This window comes from Ursus americanus, chromosome 1 (assembly GCF_024610735.1).
Source record: "Ursus americanus isolate L20-20 chromosome 1, mUrsAme1.1.p, whole genome shotgun sequence".
NCBI classification, from domain to species: Eukaryota; Metazoa; Chordata; class Mammalia; order Carnivora; family Ursidae; genus Ursus; species Ursus americanus.
This window is the reverse complement of record NC_142127.1, coordinates 37,915,786-37,938,278: the sequence shown is the minus strand read 5'-3', so window position 1 is coordinate 37,938,278 and position 22,493 is coordinate 37,915,786. Positions and strand designations below refer to the sequence as shown.

General features: G+C 37.1%; 1 protein-coding gene across 11 annotated transcripts in view; it reads left to right on the top strand.

The window, feature by feature from the left end:
- Positions 1-22,493, top strand: part of CCDC148 (coiled-coil domain containing 148) — a 242,728-nt gene that overhangs the window by 146,963 nt on the left and 73,272 nt on the right. For all 11 annotated transcript variants that reach the window (XR_015723919.1, XR_015723916.1, XR_015723924.1 and 8 more), the window contains one exon: positions 1,708-1,848. Coding sequence is in view for 5 of the 11 variants with exons in the window: in XM_087860951.1 (XP_087717077.1) it covers positions 1,708-1,848 (141 nt within the window). In the remaining 6 variants the exon portion in view is untranslated. The remainder of the gene's footprint in view (positions 1-1,707; positions 1,849-22,493) is intronic.

Sequence of the window (22,493 nt, the reverse complement as noted above, 5' to 3'; positions counted from 1 at the left end):
TCCTCTCTGCCTCTTGGACACGAATGCTTGTTTCCTTTGCCAGATTAGGGAAGTTCTCAGCTACAGTTTGTTCAAATATTTCTTCTAGGCCTCTCTCTCCACCCCCTCGGGGATGCCGATGATGCTGACATTGGAACATTTTATTGAGTCGGTAATCTCGCATAATCTACATTCTTGAGATTGTATTTTTTAAGCCAAGTTCCCATTTTTTCCTTCGTTTCCATCATCCCATCTTCCAACTCACTAATTCGTTCTTCTGCCTCACTTACCCTGGCCATCAGAGCATCCAGTTTAGACTGCATTTGATTCATAGCATTTTTAATTTCTCCCAGATTCGCTTTCATTTCCGCCCTTAGAGATTCTATATTCTCGTTAATATTTTCGTTAATATTTTTTTCAAGCCTACACATCATTTTGACCAGTGTTACTCTGAACACCATTTCTGATAATTTGGTTATATCCATATCCATTAGTTATGTGGCAGAGGCCACAGTCTCTTTTTCTTTCTTTTGTTGGGGGTTCCTCCTCTTTGTCATTCTGATGAGGAGTGGTTGCAGGGATGTACAGAGCCCAAATTATTGGCCAGGACCCAAGCAATGTGCACTTGTTTTACAGGGACCTTCCAGATGTGGGCTTCTTGATTTTTCAGCCTGCCTTCTGGGGGAGGGGACTGCCCCGCTGATACTAAGGCAACCCTGTTGGGGTAGAGTTGCCCCGTCCCCTGTGGGGGGATGGGGATGGGCACAATGCAAACCAGTATTTCTGTGCTTTTGTTCTTGGCGGCTTTCCCTGGCGGTTTTCTGTGACTCTTCTGAGAGTCAGAGCAGCAGTGGCCAAATCCTAGCCTCTATCTCAGAACAGAAAGATCGCAGTCTGCTCTCCACTGAGCTCTCCTGGCCACTCTGTTTCTGTCAGTGCTGCTAAAAACCCTGCAGTGTCCCGGGTTGTGTGCCCCACAGCCACTCTCCCAGTCCTCGCTCCCAGGGTCGGCACATCTCTGTCCTTTGTGCTTTTAACACCACCAGCCGCCCCGGTTTCCTCGCGCCCTCCCGAGCTCCCTGTTTCAGTGTGGTTCGTGCACGCTCCGGCACGCCGGTTTTCAGTCTGGTTGCGCGTGCACTTCAGAGCTGCGATTTTTATTCTGGTTGCACACTTGCTCCCAGCTCCCGGTCTCAGTCTACTTTCTCGGGGGCTACCGGACCACAAGTCCAGCCCACTCTCCAGCACAGGGGACTACAACTTCCTGGCCCCCAAACGGGGCGGCTCCCTCCCCCTTCTCTTTATCAACCGATATCTGTGTGCAGATTCATGGTTCCCAGCTTCGCACCTCAATACTCAGCGCTGGAGATGTTCATTTGTAGAGATCCAGATGTATCTTCCTGCGTCTCAGGCTGATTTCGTGGGTGTTCAGGATGATCTGGTAGATACCCAGCTCGATTCAAGGGACTAGCTGATAAAAGGTCCACTACTCCTCCGCCATCTTTTTTTCTCTCCTCTGCTTTCTGTTTTTAACACTAATACACATACACACACACACACACGTCTTACGTACACGTCGTTCACATGTCACACACTCATGCGCACACAGAATTTTAATGTGTATTTGGAAAAACTTTGATACCTGCTTGATACAGAATCTAGTCTTATTGTGTCTGTAAAATCACTTGACTGGATATAGTTATTGGAATGAATTTCCATTTATTTCAGGTTCTTCAATGGCGAGCCCACCAGGAAGAGGTAGCAACCCTGGAAATGGAAATTTCTGCCAGAAGAAGAGAAAAGGAGAAGGAGAAAGAGAAGCTATGGAAGGAGAAGGAATTATTACAAAGAGCAGAGAAGAAAAAGAAAGTATGAAATCTGCTATTGCTTTGACTGTGTGAATGAATGTTTAGTTGTCTGATTGAGCTTTGATTTATCTTGGTGTTTGGCATGGAATCATCATAGGCAGTTCTTAGGAAGATTCATAAGGTTCTAGAGGAGTCTTACTTCAGTTCATTTAAACTTCAAAGATTTGTGGACATGGAGGAGAATCCAGTTAATTGACCTTCATAAGCACGGGTACTTGTGATTAGAAAAAATGCAGTAGGTAAAGAAAAGATAGGGTTTATGACTTGTTAAGTCTTGTACTAAGTAGGGACATGCAAAGACAAGAGGATACCGGGGTAACATTCTGGTTGATTGTGGTATAGCAACTGACTGTCAAAAGAGGTCTTTGCTGGTAAAATACATTGTACCGGGGGCAGAGCAATTCATGCAATACTAGAAGGCCCTTTAAAGAATTTACTTCTAGACTTATTATTTGTTAGAATGTTTGTTTTTCATTTGCTGACACAAATTCATCACTCTACTTTTGAACAAACATTTGCTTCCCAGTTTTCAAAAAATTAATCACAACACTTATTAACAACTTCAAAATGATTGCTGATATTCTGTGGAAGAAAAAAAGTGAATCTAATACAGGATTTTAAAAATATATCTGGGATATTTATTTAGATATTTTTGTTTATCTTATCATTTTTTGTGGTATAAACAAACACATTAGTACACATCACCTAGCATTGAAACTGTTAATTTTTTTTATTCTTTTTCAGACTTATTTTATTTTACAAATCGAGTTGAAGTCCTCTCTTGAGGATGTGCTCAGTACCATTTTCCTTCTTACCTCCCCAAAGTCAGTCTTGATCATAAATTTTATTACTATCTTTTTAGGTCATCAATGGCTTTTAACATCTTTTTTTAAAAAAGATTTTATTTATTGACTTGACAGAGAGAGAGAGCGAGAGAGTACAAGCAGGGGAAGTGACAGAGGGAGAGGGAGAAGCAGGCTCCCCACTGAGCAGAGAGCCTGATGTGGGGCTTGATCCCAGACCCTGGGATCATGATCTGAGCTGAAGGCAGATGCTTAACTGACTAAGCCACCCAGGCACCCTGCTCTTAACATCTTTTAATATGTAGTTTGTGATTTTTAAATTTTTTCACGAATACTTTCAGACTGTATCCTTCTGCAGCATGTACTTCTTCATTTAACTTTACATTTTTGAGATATAGCTATATTAATAAACAGAGATGGAGTTCACCCCTTTACACTGTTATATACTGTTTCGTAGAGAATGAGACTGCCATCATCCCTTCTCTTAGTGGTTGACATTTATGTTTCTAAAGTTTTGTTCTTGCAACTGTGCTGGGGCAGCCACCTTGTACATGTCGACTGGGGCATGTGTGCACAGCTCTCTCCACAGTATACCAAGGAGGGGAATTACTGTGTGGTAGGATTTGTATGCTTTCAATTTTATAAGTTGTTGTTTGGGTTTTTTTTTTTTTTTTAGTTTATAAGGTATTATAAATCTTTTTGACTTTTGCCAATCTGATGAATGTGAACAGTATCTCAATGTTTTAAATCAGATTCTCCCGATCGCTTGTGAAATTGAAAAATTTCCTCATGTTTATTGGGCAATTTTCTTCCTCTGTGATTTGCTTATTAGTGCTTTATGTTTGTCTATTGTCTTTATTAATCTGTAGAAGTTCTTTATAAATTCTGGATACTATTTCTTTTTGTCAGTTGTATCTTCTGTCATCGGTCATCCACCTTTAAATTTGGTCTATAGTGTCAACAGTTTCATGGAAGTTAAAATGATCCAGTAATCCAAGTTATTAAACTCTTTGTGAACTGTGATTTCCTTTATGAACCATGACCTGATAGTGAGAGCATCTTTACAGAGAGTTTTTGTTTGCTCCTGCTTAGGGCCCTATACATTTTACTGGCCCAGGACCAGGGCATGTATTAACTGTGAGATTTGGGACCTGTGCTGTGAGCTTGCAGAGGGTGCTGACTTAACACTCACGCGCAGCACCTGCCTCGGTTCTGCTGGTAACCGTTTTCCTCCTCTGATCCCAAGCAGAAAGTTAGCTCCTTTATCACTTTTCTGGGGAGTGGTCCTAGTCTATCTCGTTCCCATTTTGTGTATGGACAAGTCCTACAGGACTTCTTGCTCTTTTTAGGTGGCATGATTCCAGCTCCCATGTACACAAGTCTTGAAGCTAATATTAAAAACCCAACCACCAGCTCCTCAGGCCTGTCTCAGGCCTAGTTCTGTCCAAGTGCCCTTTGACTTTGGCTCCCTCTTACTGCTCTGATTTGAGTTCCATTTTTATCTTTGGCACTGGGGAGTTGTGTGTGTTTGTGTGCAGTTGTGTTATAGTTTATCCAAAATTTCTGTTTAAGGTAGGAAAGGAGATTTCTATGTCAACTCAAACAAACTGACCGAAATTCTGTCTACCTTTATATATACTATGAATCCATACTCTCTTTGTTCTATTTTTATGCTGGAGACAAATTTTAGTTCTTTAGTGTTTAACAGCAGTTTCCCAGAAACCCTCCTATGGGTTCTCAAGTCAGAAGCTCCCCCTGACTTGAGACTGATTGCTTTGTTAGCCGGTGCTCTGTTTTTCCTCATCTACTATTTCACCTGCCTGGATTTCTCTTCTCATAAACTAGCAGCTGTAGAGATAGAGAAACTATTCTATGTATAAAACCCCACCTGAGGATTTCTGAATAACAGATCATCTTTCTCCTAATTCTTCTTCTCAGCAATTTGTCTTTTTAGGGAATGACACCGTCTTTTTGCTGGAATAACATTTTAATTTGTATACCAAAGTTTACCCTGGTAGGTCCCCAGCTCTTCAAATTGACCTTTAAATTATTAGATCACTTTTTCTTCTGTGCTTTAAAACTCGAATTGAACATAACATTCACAGTTTTCATAGTTTTATCTTAAGACTCAAGGTAAGTTTTGATTCATAGGCTGTTAGGTGATAATGGCAATATTTCAGAAGCATCTCTCCACTTTTGAAATTATTGTCATGATAAAATCAAAGAATAATGTCTTTCCATAAACTATCCCTAGGAGCAATTGTAAGAAACAAAATTACTGTGCTAGGTGAACCTTAAAATGCCTGATATGTAATATTGGTCCCAGTACCACCCTTTCACTAGATGTAGTGTTTTGGGTGGCTTGAATAACATAAAAACTACTCTGCATCACAGCATTTTCGGAGGTTTTTTGCTGCTTGATGCCTGGAGTTCTTATGGGATCAAAGCAAGAATAGTTTCAGCCTCACTCCCAAAATAGAGATTTCAAGCAAGGCTCATATTAAAAGGAGAGATATTCCTTCCTTGCTCTAGCATATACATTTCTCTCCCAATTTTACCAGTTCCTAATCCAGCATTGAAGCCTTCACCTTGTACAGCTGAGGGGTGGGAACCACCAGCCATGGCCCACCAGCCATGTGACCTTCAGCCTTACCTCCAAGATGTTTCTGGGGAGGAATCTATCATTTTGTGATATCTTAACCTCAAGTGACATCATATCAGTAAATATCAATAGACCCAGGCGTTGGTAGAACCTTGGCACTTACATGGTCCCCCTTGACCTCAGGTGATGTGGCAAATACTCAGAATTACATTCATCTCAGATAACCAGGGGACAGCAAAGACAGTCTAAAATAAAAGAGGGTAGGCTATCATAAACAGAATGCAGGCCAGAGGGCTAGAACAGTACTGCTTCCCAGAAGATTCAGGAAGCTCTGCTCTTAGGAGGAAATTCAGAGTATCTTCTCAATTCAGATCAAAGCTGTTCTCTCAGCGTGGGAATCTTTGGGTTCTTATGAGAGCAATTTATCATGAAATCCCCAGTGTTTCTTAATCTAATAATATACTGATCTAAAGAGCTAAGGGGGGGGTAGGTAGACACTGAAGAATGATAAAAAATAAATTCCCAGACTATAAACTCTACTTCTTCAGGATTGTTGGGACTTAAAGGGGCCAATGAATCACACCTGTGATAGGCAGGCTTCTAAGATGGGCCTCAAGATTTCCTGCCCTCCTGGGATACACACCCTATATAATCACCAGGATTATAACTACTGTGGTTAGGTTATATTATATGACACAGACAACCTTGAGAAAGGGAGATTACCTGGGAGGACTTGACCTAATCACATGAGCCCTTTAAAAGTACAGAGGTTTTTTTTTGGCTTGTCAGAAGAGGGGTCGTCAGGGATTTAAAGCTTGAAAAGGACGTGACTGAATATTTTGGCTTGAAGATTGAGGAGGTCACATGGCAAGGAGTGCGGGTGAACTCTAGCAGCTGAGAGTGGCCTGGCTGACGGCCAGAAGGGAAATGGGAACCTGTAACCTGTAGTCCTACAACTGTAAGGAACTGAATTCTGCCAAAAACAAGAATGAGCTTGGAAGCATATTTTCCTCTAAAGCTTCCAGGTGAGAACTCAGTTTTTTTGGCACTGTGATTTCATTCTTGTGAGATCATGGGCAGAGAGTCCAGGGACACCATGCTGGACTTCTGACTTAAACAGGAGTCAGAGCTCATAGGTAAGTATTGTTTTAAGCTGTTAAATTTGTGGTAATTTTTTACACAGCAATTAAAAAACTAGTACAGTTTTTGGTATCTAGAAGTGAATTGTTGCCGTAACAAATACCTGAAAATGTGGACCTGGCTTTGGAATTGGGCAGTGGGAAAAAGCAGGAAGAATTTTAGGAACATGATATAAAGAAGACTAGAATGCCTTGAACTGATTTAGTAGAGGATGTTAAAGATGTGGCTGCTGAGTCTAAGAAGGAAGTGATGAACATATTCTTCAAAACTAGAGAAAGGATCACTGTTATGTGGTGACAGGAAGCCTAAGGAATTAATTCTGTGCTGCAGTTAGGTGGAAAACATTCCTGAATAATGAACTTCATATGTGATGAGGTAAGAAGATTTATGAAGTGTTGAAGATGCCACTAGGGTTTTTTGCTACTTACAGTAAAAAGGAGAGATTTGATGCTTTGGGAAATTCTCAACCGATCTAAGTAGCAAAAGACTCCAGAGTTAAGAGATTATTGCTGCCATCATGCCATAGGAAAAGGCTGAAAGTGTGAATATACAATCCTTTGTTAGAGCCTTGAAAATATCACAGGGTCAGAGTATTCAGTCATATAAAAGACCCTTCCGAGAGATTAAGGGTGTTTCTCATAGATCTCAAACTAGAAAGCCTCTGGGAAGTTTAAGGGCATTTTCTCTCAGCCACCTCAATAGAAAACCAAGAGAGAGAGAAAGGATTATCTCAAAAAGACCTGTGGGTGTGTGGCTTTTGTGTAATGGAGTGAATCCCCATAAAATCTGCAAAGGCTCACTTGGTTCTTGAGAAAATTTTATCAGAAACACTGCCAGCTTGGACTGAAAGGGACAGAGTGAATATGAAATGCAAGGAGGCTCATGGACTTCCCAAAATTCTCTTGGCAGGAAGCAGGCTGATAAAACTACTTAGGAACTTGGCATTCCTAATACTTCCACCACTGGGCCAAACCCACCCAAGCTCAGGAAAAGCTTCCTTTTAGTTCTCACCACGTTATACAAAAAACAGTTGTATCAGCTCCCAGTAAGATATATTGACAGTAAGATTGTATATAAACCCAAAGGGGTCACTAAAGGTCCTATTTAGGATGATCATTCATCCATGTATGTATTCATTTATTCAGTAAGTATGTACCAAGTGTCTTTAATGTGACACACATTATACCTGGTCCTTCGTGAAATTGTAAGAAGTCACCCTACTCCAACAGAAATTGTCCCTTTTCTGATATGTATCTATCTATCTATCTATCTATCTATCTATCTATCTATCTATCTATCTATTTTAAGTGGGCTCCACACCCAGCATGGAGCCCAGTGCCAGGTTTGAACTCATGACCCTAAGATCAAGACCTGAGCTGAGATCAAGAGTTGGACACTTAACCAACTGAGCCATCCAGGCACCACTTTGGTATCTTTTTAAAGGGATACGTTTTCCTGCTCCACCACAAAGATAATATGCAATTCTTGGTTAGGTTAGTAGAAGCTCTTAACTAATAATACAGAAGGGTTTCTTTTACCTTCAAACTTTATGAGTAGAACAAGAGAGTTAATAGAAAAAAATTAAAAATACAAAATGGAGTGAACTATATAGAGTTTGCAAGTAGTTAAATTAAGCATGGCTACATATAGTAAATTAAATACATATGCATATATACATAATATTTACGAATGGATATATTTGTGTAGGTACATACACACACACATAATTAAGGTGTGACTTCCCTGCCTCTCTCAGTGAGTACTGATAGCTTAGGGAGTTTGGACTGATTTGGTACCCCAGACAATGAGCTGTACAGGCCCTGGGCTGTGTCCTGATGCCCTGACAGTGCAGGGAAGCTAATTCATAGCTCCATCTACTAACTGAATATTGTATCCAGTCCCAACCATCTAGTAAGCCTGACCCGTGAATTCAAACAACTGCGGAGCCCATCCTACAGCCTCACTTGTATAGGGAACCAAGCCAGCAGTCCTATTTAAATGTTCTCAGTCAATGGCATACCTCCCATCCCTCTTCTCAGAGCTTGAATAGTTCCCTCACCCCAAAATAGTCCATAATAGTAAGCCCCACCTGCCCAGAGACATTACCAGCAGACACACCCAGAAACCCAAACTGAGCTGACTGGTGAAGAACCGTCTCTGCCAAAGCAAACCTATAAAGTCTGCAAAAGAAGCTCCATTACTAAAATGCACAGAAACCAACATAAGGAATCAAATAAATATGATACCACCAAAAGAAACTAATAAAACTCTAATAACTGATCCTAAAGATAGGGAGATCTATGAACTCCCAGAGAAGAAATTCAGAATAATCCTCTTAAGGAAGTTTAGTGAAGTACAAGAAAATGCAGAGAAATAAACAAAATTAGGAAAACAGTTCATGAACAAAAGAAGTTCAACAAGGATATGGCAACCATCAAAAAAAACCAAACAAACAAATAAAAAAACCTCAAAAACCCAAAACCGAAACAAACAGAAATCCTCAAGTTAAAAACACAACAACTGAACTGAAGAACTCAACAGAAAGTTTCAGAAGTAGACTCAACCATGGAGAAGAAAGATTCAGCAACTGAGAGGATAGGACGTTGGAAACTACCTAGTTAGAGGAGAAAAAGAAAAAAAATGAAAAAGAGTAAAGAAAGCCTATGGAAATTATAGGATGTGATGAAAAGAAATAATATTCATACTATGGGAATTCCAGAATGAAAACAGAAGAAAGGGACAGAAAATATATTTAAAGCAGTGATGGCTAAAAACTTCTCAAACTGGGGAGAGAAATGAACATTCATATCCTAGAGTCCCAAAAGACCCCAAATAGGTTGAACCAAAATAGGGCTACACTGAGACAGATGATAAGTAAGTTGTCAAAAGTCAAAGACAAAGAATGAATTTTAAGAGTAGCAAGAAAAAAGAGAGAAGTTACGTATAAGACCATACAAAACCATAGGTGGATTTCTCAACACAAACATTTCAGGCCAGGAGACAATGGGATGACATTCAAAAAAATTGAAAGAAAATAATCGTCAGTCAAGAATTTTATACCCAGTGATGCTGTCCTTCAGAAATGGAGGAATAAAGACTCCCAAACAACAAAAGCTGAAGGAGTTCATTACCACCAGACCTGCCTTATAAGAAATACTAAAGAGAGTTCTTGAGTGGGAATAAAAGAATGCTAATCAACATCATAAAAACACAAAAAAGTAGCATAAATTTCACTGGTAACGGTAAATATATAATCATTGTTAGATTCTGCAATATGGTAATAGTGGTATATAACTCACACTTCTAGTTTAAAAGTTAAAAAAAGAATATGGAAAAAATCAATACAATCGTCTATTACAGGTTACACAATACAAGGAAACACATGTAAATTGTAAGAGCAATAACCTAGAATATGATGGAGAAAAGAAGCAAATGTGTAAAATATATTAATTCTATTGACATTAAGCTGTTATCAATTTAAAATAGGTTTAATATAAATTTAATAGGGATACCTGGGGGGCTCAGTTGGTTAAGTGTCTGCCTTTGGCTCAGGTCATGATCCCAGGGAGCTAGCTTCTCTTTCTGCCTGCCGCTCCCCCTGCTTTTGCTTGCCCTCTCTCTCTGACAAATAAATAAAATCTTTTTTAAAAAATAAATAAATTTAACATATTTTAGGTAAGCCTCATGATAACCACAAATGAAAATCTTGTAGTAATTACACAAAAGAACATGATAAAGAAGTCAAAGCATATCAATACCAAGACATCAAAACTCAAAAAAGAGAGAAAGATAAGAAACAAAGAACAATATACCTACGAAATAACCAGAAAACAATTAACAAAATGACAATAGTAATTTCTTACCTATCAAAAATTACTTTAAATGTAAACAGATTAAATTCCCACACTCAAAAGACATATAATGGCTGAATTAATTTAATAAAAAAACTGAAAACCCAGACCCAACAATATGCTGCCTATAAGAGACTCTTTTTTAGCATTAAAGATACACATAGACTGAGAGTGAAGGGATGGATAGAGATATTTCAAGCAAATGGTAAGCAAAGCCAACCAACCAAACAACAACAAAAAAACTAAACAAAACAAACTAATAAAACTCCAAAGGTAGCTATACTTACATCAGATAAAATAGACTCTAAACTTAAAATGGTAAAAATAGAAAAAGAAGGTCATTATATAATGATAAAGGGTTCAAGACATCAAGATGATACAACTGTAAATATTTAGGCACCCAACATTGGAGTGCCTAAATATGTAAAGCAAAAACTAACAAAACTAAAAGGGGAAATAAACAGTAATACAGTCAGAGTTGGGCCCTTTAATAGTCTACTCTAAACAATGGATAGATTTACAAACAGACAATCAATAAGGAAACAATGGATCTGAATAATACTATAGAACAAATGGAACTAACAGACATATACAAAACATTCTATCCAACAACAGAATACGTATTCTTCTTAAGTGCACATGGAACATTTTCTAGGATAGACCTTATGATAGACCACAAAATAAGTCTTAGCAAATATAAGAAGGTTACAATTGTACCAAGTATTTTCTCTGACCACAATGGTATGAAATTAGAAATCAATAACAAGAGGAAAACTGGAAAATTCACAAGCATGTGGAAATTAAACAATACTCTCTTGAATAATCAATGACTCAAGGAAGAAGTTAAAGAGGAAATAAAGTTTCTTGAGACAAATGAAAATAGAAACCATACCAGAACTTATGGGACATAGCAAAAGCAGTTCTTAGAGGGAAATTCATAGCAATAAGTGCCTACATTAAGAAGCAAGAAATATCTCAAGTAAACAACCTAACTCTACACCTTAAGGAACTAGAAAAACAAAATGAACCCAAATTAGCAGAAGAAAGGAAATAGTAAAGATCAAAGCAGAAATAAATGAAATAGAGAACAGAAAAACTATTGAAAAATTAACCAAACTAAGAGTTGGTTCTCGGAAAGATAAACAAAATTGACAAACCCTTAGGTAGACTAAGGGGAAAAAAAGAGAAAAGACCCAAACCAACAAAATTGTAAATGAGTAAGGAGACATTATAACTGATACTACAGACAAGAAAAGGATCATCAGAGGCTGCTGTGATCATTTATATGCCAAAAAAACTGGACAACCTAGGAGAAATGGGAAAATTCTTAGAAACATACAAATTACCAAGACTGAATCAGGAATAGTAAATCTGAATAGTCCAATTACTAGTAAGAAGATTAAATCAGGAATAAAATATCTCCCAATGAAGAAAAGCCTAGGACCAGGTGCCTTCGCTGTTGAATTTTAGTAAACATTTAAAGAACAATTAACACCAATCCTTCTCAAACTCTTCCCAAAAATTTGAAGAGGAGAGAACATTCCCAAACTCATTTTTTGAGGCCATCATTATCCTGATACAAAAATCAGAAAAGGACACTACTAGAAAAGAAAACTATAGGTCAATATCCCTGATGAATGTAGATACCAAAATTCTCAATAAAATACTAGCAAACTAAATTTAGCTGTACATTAAAAGTATCATTCATCGTGATCAAGTGGGATTTATCTCTGGGATGCAAAGATGTTTCAACATATGCAAATCGACCAATGTGATACATCACATTAATAGAATGAAAGAAAAGGATTATATGATCATATCAATAGATGCACAAAAAGCATTCAGTAAAATTAAACATCCATTCATGATAAAAACTCTTAATCAGGCATAAAGAGAACATATCTTAACATAATAAAGGCCATATAAGACAAGCCCACAGCTGACATCATATTCAATGGGAAAAGGATGAAAGCTTTTCCTCTAAAATCAGGAAAAACAGGATTCTCATACTTTACTTTTATTCAACATAGTACTGGAGGTCCAAGTTAGAACAATCAGGCAATGAAAGAAAAGAAAGAGAGGGAGGGAGGAAAGGAAGAAGGGAAGGGCATCAGGATTGGAAAGGAAGAAGTAAAATTGTCTCTATTTGCAGACAACATAGTTTTATATATAGAAAATCCTAGAGACTCAACCAAAAACTGATACATCTAATCAATAAATTTAGTAAAGTTACCGGATACAAAATCAACATACAAAAATCAATAGCATTTCTATACAGTAAAAATGAAAAATTTAAAAACAAAATCCTATTTATAGTAGCATCAAAAGCATCAAAAACAAAAAAAAATGCTTAACACATTTAACTAAGGAGGTGAAATGTCTTCATGCTAAAAACTACAAGACCCTGATGAAAGAAATTGAAGAAGACACAAATAAAGGGAAAGGTATCTTGTGTTCATAGATTGCAAGAAGTAATATTATTGATATGTCAATATTACTGAAAACCATCTATAAATTCAGTGCAATCACTATCAAAAGTCCAAAGGCAGGAGTAGAAAAAACTCTCCTGAAATGTATGTGGAACTGCAAAAGACCCTGAATAGCCAAGGAAATCCTGAGAAAGAATAAAGCAGGAGGTATCATACTTCTTGATTTCAAGCTATGCTATAAACCTATAGTCATCAAAACATTATGGTACTGGCATAAAAATAAGCAAATAGACTAATGGAAAGAAATAGCCCAGAAATAAACCCAACCCTATATGGTCATCTAATACTTTATAAGAGAGGCAAGAATATTCACTGGAAAACAGACAGTCTCTTCAATAAATGTAGCTGTGATAATTGGATATTCATATGGAAAAGAATGAAATTGGAACCATATATTATACCATTCACAAAAATCAACTCAAAATGGATTAAAGACTTAAATATAAGATCTGAAACTGTGAAACTCCTAGAAGGAAGCATAGGAACAAAGCTCCTTGACATGGATCTTAGTAATGATTTTTCAGTATGATACCTGAAGCGCAAGCAACAAAAGATAAATAAGTAGGACTACATCAAATTAAAAAGCTTCTGCAGTCAAAAGAAACCACCAACAAAGTGAGAAGACAACCTGTGGGATGGGAAAACATATTTGCAAACCAAATATCTGATAAAGGGTTAATATCCAAAATGTATAAAGAACTCCTACAACTTAACAGCAAAAACAAAACAACCCAATTTAAAAATAAGGCATTTTTAAAGGATCTGAATAGACATTTACAAAGAAGACATATAAAATGCCAGAGGTACATGAAAAGATGCTCAGCATCACTAATCATTAGGGAAATGCAAATCAAAATCACAATGAGATATCACCCAATGCTCTTTAGAATGGCTATAATCAAAAAGACAAGAGGAACAAACACTGACGTGGATGTGTAGAAAAGGGAAACTTGTGCACTGTTGGTGAGATTATGAATTGGTACAGCCACTATGGAAAACAGTATGGAAGACCCTCAAAATATTAAAAATAGAACTATCATATAATCCAGAAATTCCACTTTTGGGGCTATATCCAAAGGTATCAAAAACATTAACTCAAAAAGATATCTGTACCCCCATGTTCAAAGCAGCATTATTTACAATAGTCAAGACATGGAAACAACCTAAGTATCCATCAGTGGATGAATGAATAAAGAAGTTGTAGTACTGTAGACACAATGGAATATTATTCAGCCATTAAAAATGAGGAAATATACCATTTGACATGGATGGACCTTGAATGCATTATGCTAAATGAAGTAAGACAGAGAAAGTGAAATCATAACTCTAAGTGTAGTCAGAGAAAGTAATTATGCTAAACAAAGTCAGAGAAAGGCAAATACTATATGCTCTCACTTATGTGTGGAATCTTAAAAAAAAAACTCTGATAAAGAGATCAGACTTACGATCACAAGATGGGGTGGTGGGAGGGGAAATTAGAGGAAGATTGTCAAAAGGTACAAACTTCCAGTTATAAGATAAATACATAACAATATTTAACATACAACATGGTGACCATAGTTAACACTGCTGTATAGAAAGTTGCTAAGAGAGTAAATCTTAAGGGTTCCCTTCACAAGGAGAAAAAAATTTTTTCCCTTTATTCTTTTCTTCTTTCTTTTCTTTTTATTGTATCTATATGAGAAATTGGATGTTAGTTGAACCTCTTATGGTTATCATCTTACAATATATATAAATCAAACCATCATACTGTATGCCTTAAACTTATACAAGGATATATACCAATTATTTCTCAATAAAACTGGGAAAAATGAAAATTTCCACTAGAACTTCTCTTTAAAAGGTAAAAAACAAAAACTTGATGATGGAATCTTCCTACTCTTTGTTAGGACACAGTTTTAAGAAAAAGTCAGATGGAGAGGGGGGGAAAAAGCAGCCTGGATCATCAAGAGCCAAATGTATGTTTCTCTGTAAGAGATTTTTCAATAGTCAGTTTAATTTTTTTTTAAATTAACTCTAGGTATCAATTTTTGGCTATATTTTCTGTCTAGGTTTTGATTATTCATGGTAATTTGATTTAATTAGTTGACATCTATATAGTGCTTGCTTCATACAAGGCACTGTTCTATGTTCATTTAATCTTCTTGATAACACTAAGGGCAAGGTTCTAATACGATCTTCATTTTATAAAGGAAAAAACGGAGACACATAGAAGGTACATAATTTCCCCCAAAGTAATACAGCCATAAAGAGGTTCAGAATTTGAACCCAGGAGGGCTAACTCCATAGTTCATGATTCTAAACACTGTGCTATGCTGTGCACCGTTGTGATTGCTGTTTGCTGTTAATTCTGTGATTAATCAATTTTGAGAAAACTCTTTTAAACTATTCTCTTTAGGGTCATTTTCATGACTTTGGTCCTGTCCTAGTTTACTCAGAATTGTTAAATAGACGGGAAACTGATAATTTTAAAACTCTTTAGTAGTCTCCTTACTAGGAGTATTTGTTGTTCTATACATGCACACGGTTTCACTGTGTCTGTCTCCTTACTCTTCTTAATATTCCCTCAGGATTTCTCTCCTTGGGTTAACGAACCACTATGACTAAACAATTTTTAAGAAACCACACAATTTTATTTTTTCCCCCAAGTTTTTATTTAAATTCCAGCTAGCTAACATATAGTACAATATTAATTTCCGGTGTAAAATTTGTTGATTCATCACTTACATACACCATTATAGTTTGATCACAGTTGAAGTGTCAAGTGTAAGACATGTATTATGAATGGATTACAAAAACCACCTTCATTGCTTCTTTGGTGCTGTTCTTTTGTTAAGGAGACCAAAAAACAATAATGATTTTGATGCGATTTTTTTTACCTATCAACATCTTATTTAACAAAAAGAGAATCTCCACAGGCTTCCAGTATCACATCTACCAACCAATCAGAATTCACACCCATTATCCACCTTCCCTTTTACAATGCATGAAATATCTGTGCTCCTAAGCCCAGCCCCTTCATTTATGCACTGCACCCTATCCCCTCTCTCCTATTCAAGGTCATCCCAATCTCTCTCCCACCACATTTCTCTCTTCTCTTCTAGATCTTTCCTTTTAATCTACAAATATACCATGATGACTTCTATTTTTAAAAAAATACTCTCCCTTGACTCCACATCCCCTCCCTTAGAAATTGTACCATTCTATAGCCTACACACTGTCTCCAACTTCTTTCCATTCATTCTCTCATGGGCTATTTTGTCCCTCCACTCTAGCAAAGCTGTGCTTACCAAGGTCATCATTCATCTCCATGTTGCTCATTCCAGGAGTCAGTTCTCAGTCCTCACTTTACTTGAACTATTAATACAGAAGTGATCACTGTCTCCTCCTTGGAAAACTTGATACTTGGCTCCCAGGAAGCCATTCTCTCTGCTTTTATTTAATTTCGCTCTTTTATCTCACTGGTTTCTCCTTCTCAATAAACTTGGATGTATCCTCCTCATCATTCTAACTTCTGGGCCTTGGAGTACCCTGAGGGCTCAGTCCTCTAAGTATATGTACTTTTTAGGTGGTCTCAATCTATCTCCTCCTCTTCCAACACCCTGGCACATGTCCTTTGAGGCTTCTGCATTAGCTGTTCCCACTGCCTGGAATACTACTCTTCCAGATGGCTGCATAACTCACTCTCACTTCATTCAGGGTCCCACTCCAATATCATGTTATCAGAGAGGAAGTTCATCCTCAATTACCAAACTTAAAACAGCATTCTCCTTTTCTGTCACTTTATCCATTTGCCCTACTTTTATTTTTTATCTTAGCACTTATTATCCCACCTGACACGCATCTATTTATTTATTGGCTGTTTTATCTTTCTCTTCTAGAATGTAAGGCCCATAAAAAAAGAGGGTTTTGTCTGTTTTCATTGTTTTGTCTCCAGTGCCTGGCACAAGGCGCTCAACAGATATTGGTTGAATGAATGAATATAATGAATGAGCAGTATACAACTGTACTTTAATGCTGAGGTATAGAGGAAAATATGCCAAACTAGGAGGCCCTAATGGGGTGGATGACCTTGGGCAAGTTATGCAGGCTCTGTGGGATTTTGCCTCCTCAATTGTAAAATGAGGTGTTTGGATTAAATGATTGCTAAAATCACCTCAGCTCTAAGAAGTTATGATTGAATGACTCTGAGGTTTGATTACTTTTCAGTTTTCACTCTCCATGACACCTCAGGCTGTGAAATACAACATCCTCAGTATATATACTCCCTTCCTAATGAATAGTGGAAAGAGAGAAATTAAACAAGATTACAGACAAATTCATTTTAGCAATATCAACATATGACATGATCATTATGTAATATTTCAATACCCATACTGAAAATAGACCTTACTTCTAAAGAAGACATGACAGTTATTTTTTAATCCACCTGGCATTTCAATTAAGAGGGAGATAACTAATGTGTTTACCCCAGAACACTTTCTTGGCTCATCATTGTTCTAAGGACATAAGGCTACATCACAACAAAAAACAGCTATTGCCAATTCAAGTAGACAGCTCTGCTATTGAAAAATGCTCTCATAAGTGACCAAAGTGAACACCAAAGTAAAAGAGATTCATGTTATTTATTTATGCATATAGAAATCACCTACTTTCAAGCAAATTATAATAAGAGGCATTAACACTATTTTCCCAGACATCCTCCTCTTGGGTCATATCTACTCTCCATTCTTTTCAGTTGTCTTGTACAACTCCCTTGCCCTCTGGCTTCTGGTTGGATTCAGTCAAGACAGAACACTAGAGATGGGGATGAGAAAGGAGACTGACATTGGAAGAGTTGTTTCCCCAGCTCCTAGCCCTGCAGGGTTGTGATGACCAGCTGTGTCCTCCACCGAAGTTCTCAGCTCCTGTCAGGTGGCCCTCCTCACACAACTTTCTCTGACTCTGGTCAGTGGGTGGTAAAGCAGCTCAGCTATTGCATGATGTCTTATGATTGCCCTGAATTCCAGCCCTCCTTTGTCGATTGTCCCCTTATTATATTCTTCTTGATTTATTCTAATTTTGAGCATGCCATCTGTTTCCTATTAAGAATCATTAAAATAGAAAATTAGTAAGAGAATGTAAGACAAAAAATTAAGAGGATGGGAATATAGTTATGTCAGCAAACCAAGACTAAAAAGGGGTGCTGTAATTGAACATGGTTAAAGTTAAAAGGAAGCATTTAGATCTTATTTGCTAATAATAGACAACATCCTAGCACATCAGGAGCTGACAGCATGTACCGGGGGGAGGGAAGCAAACCACCCAGTGGATAGAATTTTTAGTAGAACTGCTTTACAGAAGAATCTAAATCAATCCTCATATGATATTGCATCAACCTTTATAAGGCCTATGATATAAAATTAAATCATAGTCCTATGAAACTTTCTCTAGAAAGTAAAAGTGATGCTGCATGCAAGGTGATAAAAAGTGAAAATGTCATATACAGGGGTATACAATGTTCTTGTCATCTGACTTGGTATAGAAACAGAGTTTGGAAACTTCAGGAATGAATAACAGTCATATCCCTTAGATATTCCTTCTAACTATTGATTTTTTCTTGGCCAGACTTTCAAAAAACGTACTTTTGTAATTGTAAAGTATTTATGTCCATTGTAGATAGTTTGGAAAATACAAAAAAAGCACACAAAATACAATAAAAGTCACCCCAATTCCTAAACCAGTACCAAAAGAAAATTGTTGACAGTGTCCTTAGATTCCTTTTTTACGTGCATGGGAAATTTAACTTAACTAGAATCATACTGCATATATTATTTTTAACCTACTTCTAAAAATTAATCAATACATCTTATATATTTTCCCCTGTTTTCCCACTACATAATTTTTAGTGTTTACATAGTGCTTCACTATGTGAAATATTGCATTTAACCAATTTCTTATTTTGGAATGTTAAATTATTTCCAACCTTTCAACATTTTAAGGCTGTAGTGGACATACTGATACCTTAATCTTTGCATATGTCCCTGATTATTAATTCTTAAACTTTGTTTCTTAATCCTTGAGGCTTTTACCAGTGATTTTCTTATTTATTCTTCAGAAAGAGTATGACAATCTACCGTCTTACCAGTGGTGGATGTACTTGTTTATCAGGTTGGAGATTGGTGGCAAAAAAGTTCAAGTTTAGGATACTGATAAGTAGCTGAAATACAAATAGTCTGAATTGTGGACTGAAATGAGATCTATCCAAATAACCAGGCAGGATGTTTGCAAATTTGACTTTCTATTTTGATTTCTTACCCATATAGAGAATGTTCAAATATTTGCATAAACAATGACATGCAAAGTAATTCTTCTGGGGCCAAATTTTTATTCAGAAGCTTCACCAGGTCCTGGGTTGAAGCCCACAGAGCTCTCTATACCATTAAGTAGAGAAGAGATAATGTTGGCTGAAAGGTTTTGAGGATAGAGATGACAAAGTGTCCATCTTTAGAAGAAAAACAAATCATTAATCTGACTCTCGTAGACAATCTGCCTTGAGAAATACCATGCCCCCAGGCTCTTTTGAGATTAAATGCTCTTCCACCCCACACATGACTTAGTGGAGTGGACCACTGATTGTCATCTATTGTTATTGTCCACTTGGATGCTTTATTAGTTTTGTATTTATATAAGTTGAAATAAGAAAAGTACTGTATGCAATGTTGCTTTTCCATATTGTTTTTCACTGGATTCATTTAACAAAGATATATCATGTATTTCTCATTTGCAAGATGCAATACTAGATACAAATAAATATTACAGTGTAAGGCATGTTCCTTACCTTTCAGAAATTCACACAAATGTGTGAAAGATTATGTGATGAACTATAGATGCTTATCAAATTGATTATAGGGGAGGAATAGTCATACTTCAATTGGTGATGATTTTATGGGATCCTGGCTGATCTAAATGGAGCAAATGGAAAAATTTTAAAGTAAAAAAATAACAACACTACTTTTCTTTTAAGAGGTCCTGCTGCTTTTACATGTAACAATATCACAACTTTGTGAGGGTACATATTCCAGACCAAAAGTAGAAAAGAGATTTGTAAGATGCAAAGAATTAGCTAAGTAAATTAGAATCTAGAAAATGGACTAAAAAGTCCATTATCTCAATGGCTTATGAGTAGTGGAACTGGATATTTTGAACTTCCTATTTCATATATTTTATGTATCTATTTAAGAATTATGACCTCCTTCTGAATAAGTAACTAAAGCCTTTGGAATAATGACCTGGGGGCAAGTTATAGAAGTTTGTTTGCTCAAAGATTCAACATCACACAGATTACTTGAAATCAGAAACCAAACTGTCTTCCTTCTATAATGCCTTAGTCCTAACTTTTTGCTTTCTATGTGTAAATAAGAAATTCTTATTTCATGGCTGAATTATAATAATTCTTAGACAGAAAGAGTGAAAAAATATAATTTAATGGTGTGTAGTATTAGTCTAAGTTTTCTAGAATTAAACTTTGAGTTACCCTAATGCTGTAAACATTGTTTCCTAGTGGAGTTTTTAATAGGAAACATATTGTTTGGAAGATTAGAAAGGTAAGATGGGGTATAAAAATGATCTCAAACTCTTTGAAAAGTTAGCATAGCATTATTTTACAGGATAGTTTCATTGGTTTATTTATACTTTTACTGGCTTAACTTCACCAAAATGAGCAAACTGTAGGACTATGAAAGGGGAACATCCAATATGAATCTGAAATAATAAGAGGAGATGGGGGTTGGGGGGAGAAGGGATGAAGGCCTGTTTTGTTTTTCAGAAAAGCAAGCTTTTTCTAGAAACCTCATCTGTGAAAGTCAAGGGAGAAGCTTTAAATTCAACTCTTATCGCTTGATCTTACTTTCTGATTTTCCTGTCATTGGAATGTTATAAGGATCACTCAAAAAATAAAAAACAGGATGTTTGAAATCTGTGTCTCAACAAACATCCCAAAGGGCTAGCTAAATATCCTTGGCCTTAACTTTAGTTTGACACACACTTCATGCTCCTATTAATTGTCAAAAAGCGAATGGAACTGTCCTTAGGGAAGTGCTTAGTTCAGACTTTACCATCCTGCAGATAAAACTGCTGGCCTTGTTCCCATCCACAACTTTGTTATTCTTGGACCAGCGACCAGAAAGAAGTTTCCACTCACCTAATGATGATCAGTTAAGCCCTGTGTCAGATATGATACAAGGTACTACAATACAAAGATGAGTAAAGCAGACCAGTATGGAAAGTGCTATGCTAAGGATACATAAATAGTGCCTTAGAAGGTACACCTGTGTCTGGAGGAGAGGGGGAAGGAAGAAGGCTGAGAAAGCAGTGCTAAAACTGAGTCTTAAAGAATGGACAGGAGGGATTTAACAGGCTACAGGCAGGACAGACCATGCCAGGCATGTAGTAAATGCCTAAATATATTGGTAACAATGCAGTGGCAGGGCCTTATGAAAAAGAATCAAGTAACTCAAGGCAGGACAGAATGGAGACTAATAAACCTTCACCAAGGGTCATTGGTGTGCCCAGGATGGAGCTAAGATTTTTTCCTGGAGGGTTCAGAGGATGATTCAAGGAGGAGATGGCATTTGTTCTGGTAATAAGGGTAGAAAAAAACTGACAGGTGGAAGAGGGAAAGGATGTCATTCTAGTTAAGAAACTTTGCAAAAGGCAGATAGGAATGAAAGTACATGGCCATCTTCTTCTATTTATGCTCTCACCCTAGAGATCTCATCTAGTCCTATGGCAACAAATGCCATTTTAAGTGGATATTTCCTTAATTTAGATCTCCAGCCCTGAATTGACCCTTGAGTCACCCATCTGTACCCTCCATATGTTTATTTGGAATCTTCACTTCAAGGTCTTATGGTCATGTCAACTGTTTAATGTTCAATACTGAGCTCCTGATTGTCTTTCTTTCCCAAACCTGTTATTCTTCCAGTCTTCCATCTCAGTTATGGTACCATCATTCAACTGGTTGCTCTAGCAAAAATCTAGGAATCATCCTTGATTCCTTTTTTCTTCAACCTTCATATCCAATCCCTCAGTGAGCAGTCTGGCTCCACTGAAAAGCCATCTCAAATCTGAACACTTCCCTTCATTTCCTGGTCCAAGTGATCATTTTTCCTTATTCTTCTATCTGGTCTCCTTGTTTCTCCTTTGCTCCTCTACTATCCATTCTTCACCCAATATCCAGAACTACCTTTTAAAATGGTAGGTCAGATCATGTCACTCCCTGCTTTACATTCTTCAATAGCTTTTCCATGTTTCCAGACCTTAAATCCTCACCTAATTACTTAGCCCCAGCTAGCTTCTCAATCTCACCTCCATTCTTAACTCACACCACATGCTGCAGTTGCACTGGCTTCTTCCCAGTCCTGAAGATGCCCAAGGTCTTTCCTACTCAATATTATTGCACCTAGAGCTCCCACTTCTTCAGTGATCACCCTCCATCTCTTCCCATAGTTGTCTCACAATCATCTTTCAAGTTTTGGTTCAAACGCCGTTACAAAAATATGCCTTCTAATAAAAATTCTACCCAAATTTTTCTAAATCATTACATAATTATTTCCTTCTTAGAACTTCACATGTAATATTCTGTTCATTCATTTATGTGTTTATTCTCTTTCTCTCTCTCTCTTTCTAGAAATCCCAGTTCCATGATGCAGAGGTCTTATTTCTCTTTAAGTATCATATCTCAAGTACGCAGCACAGTATCTGGCTTAAAGCATGTGTCA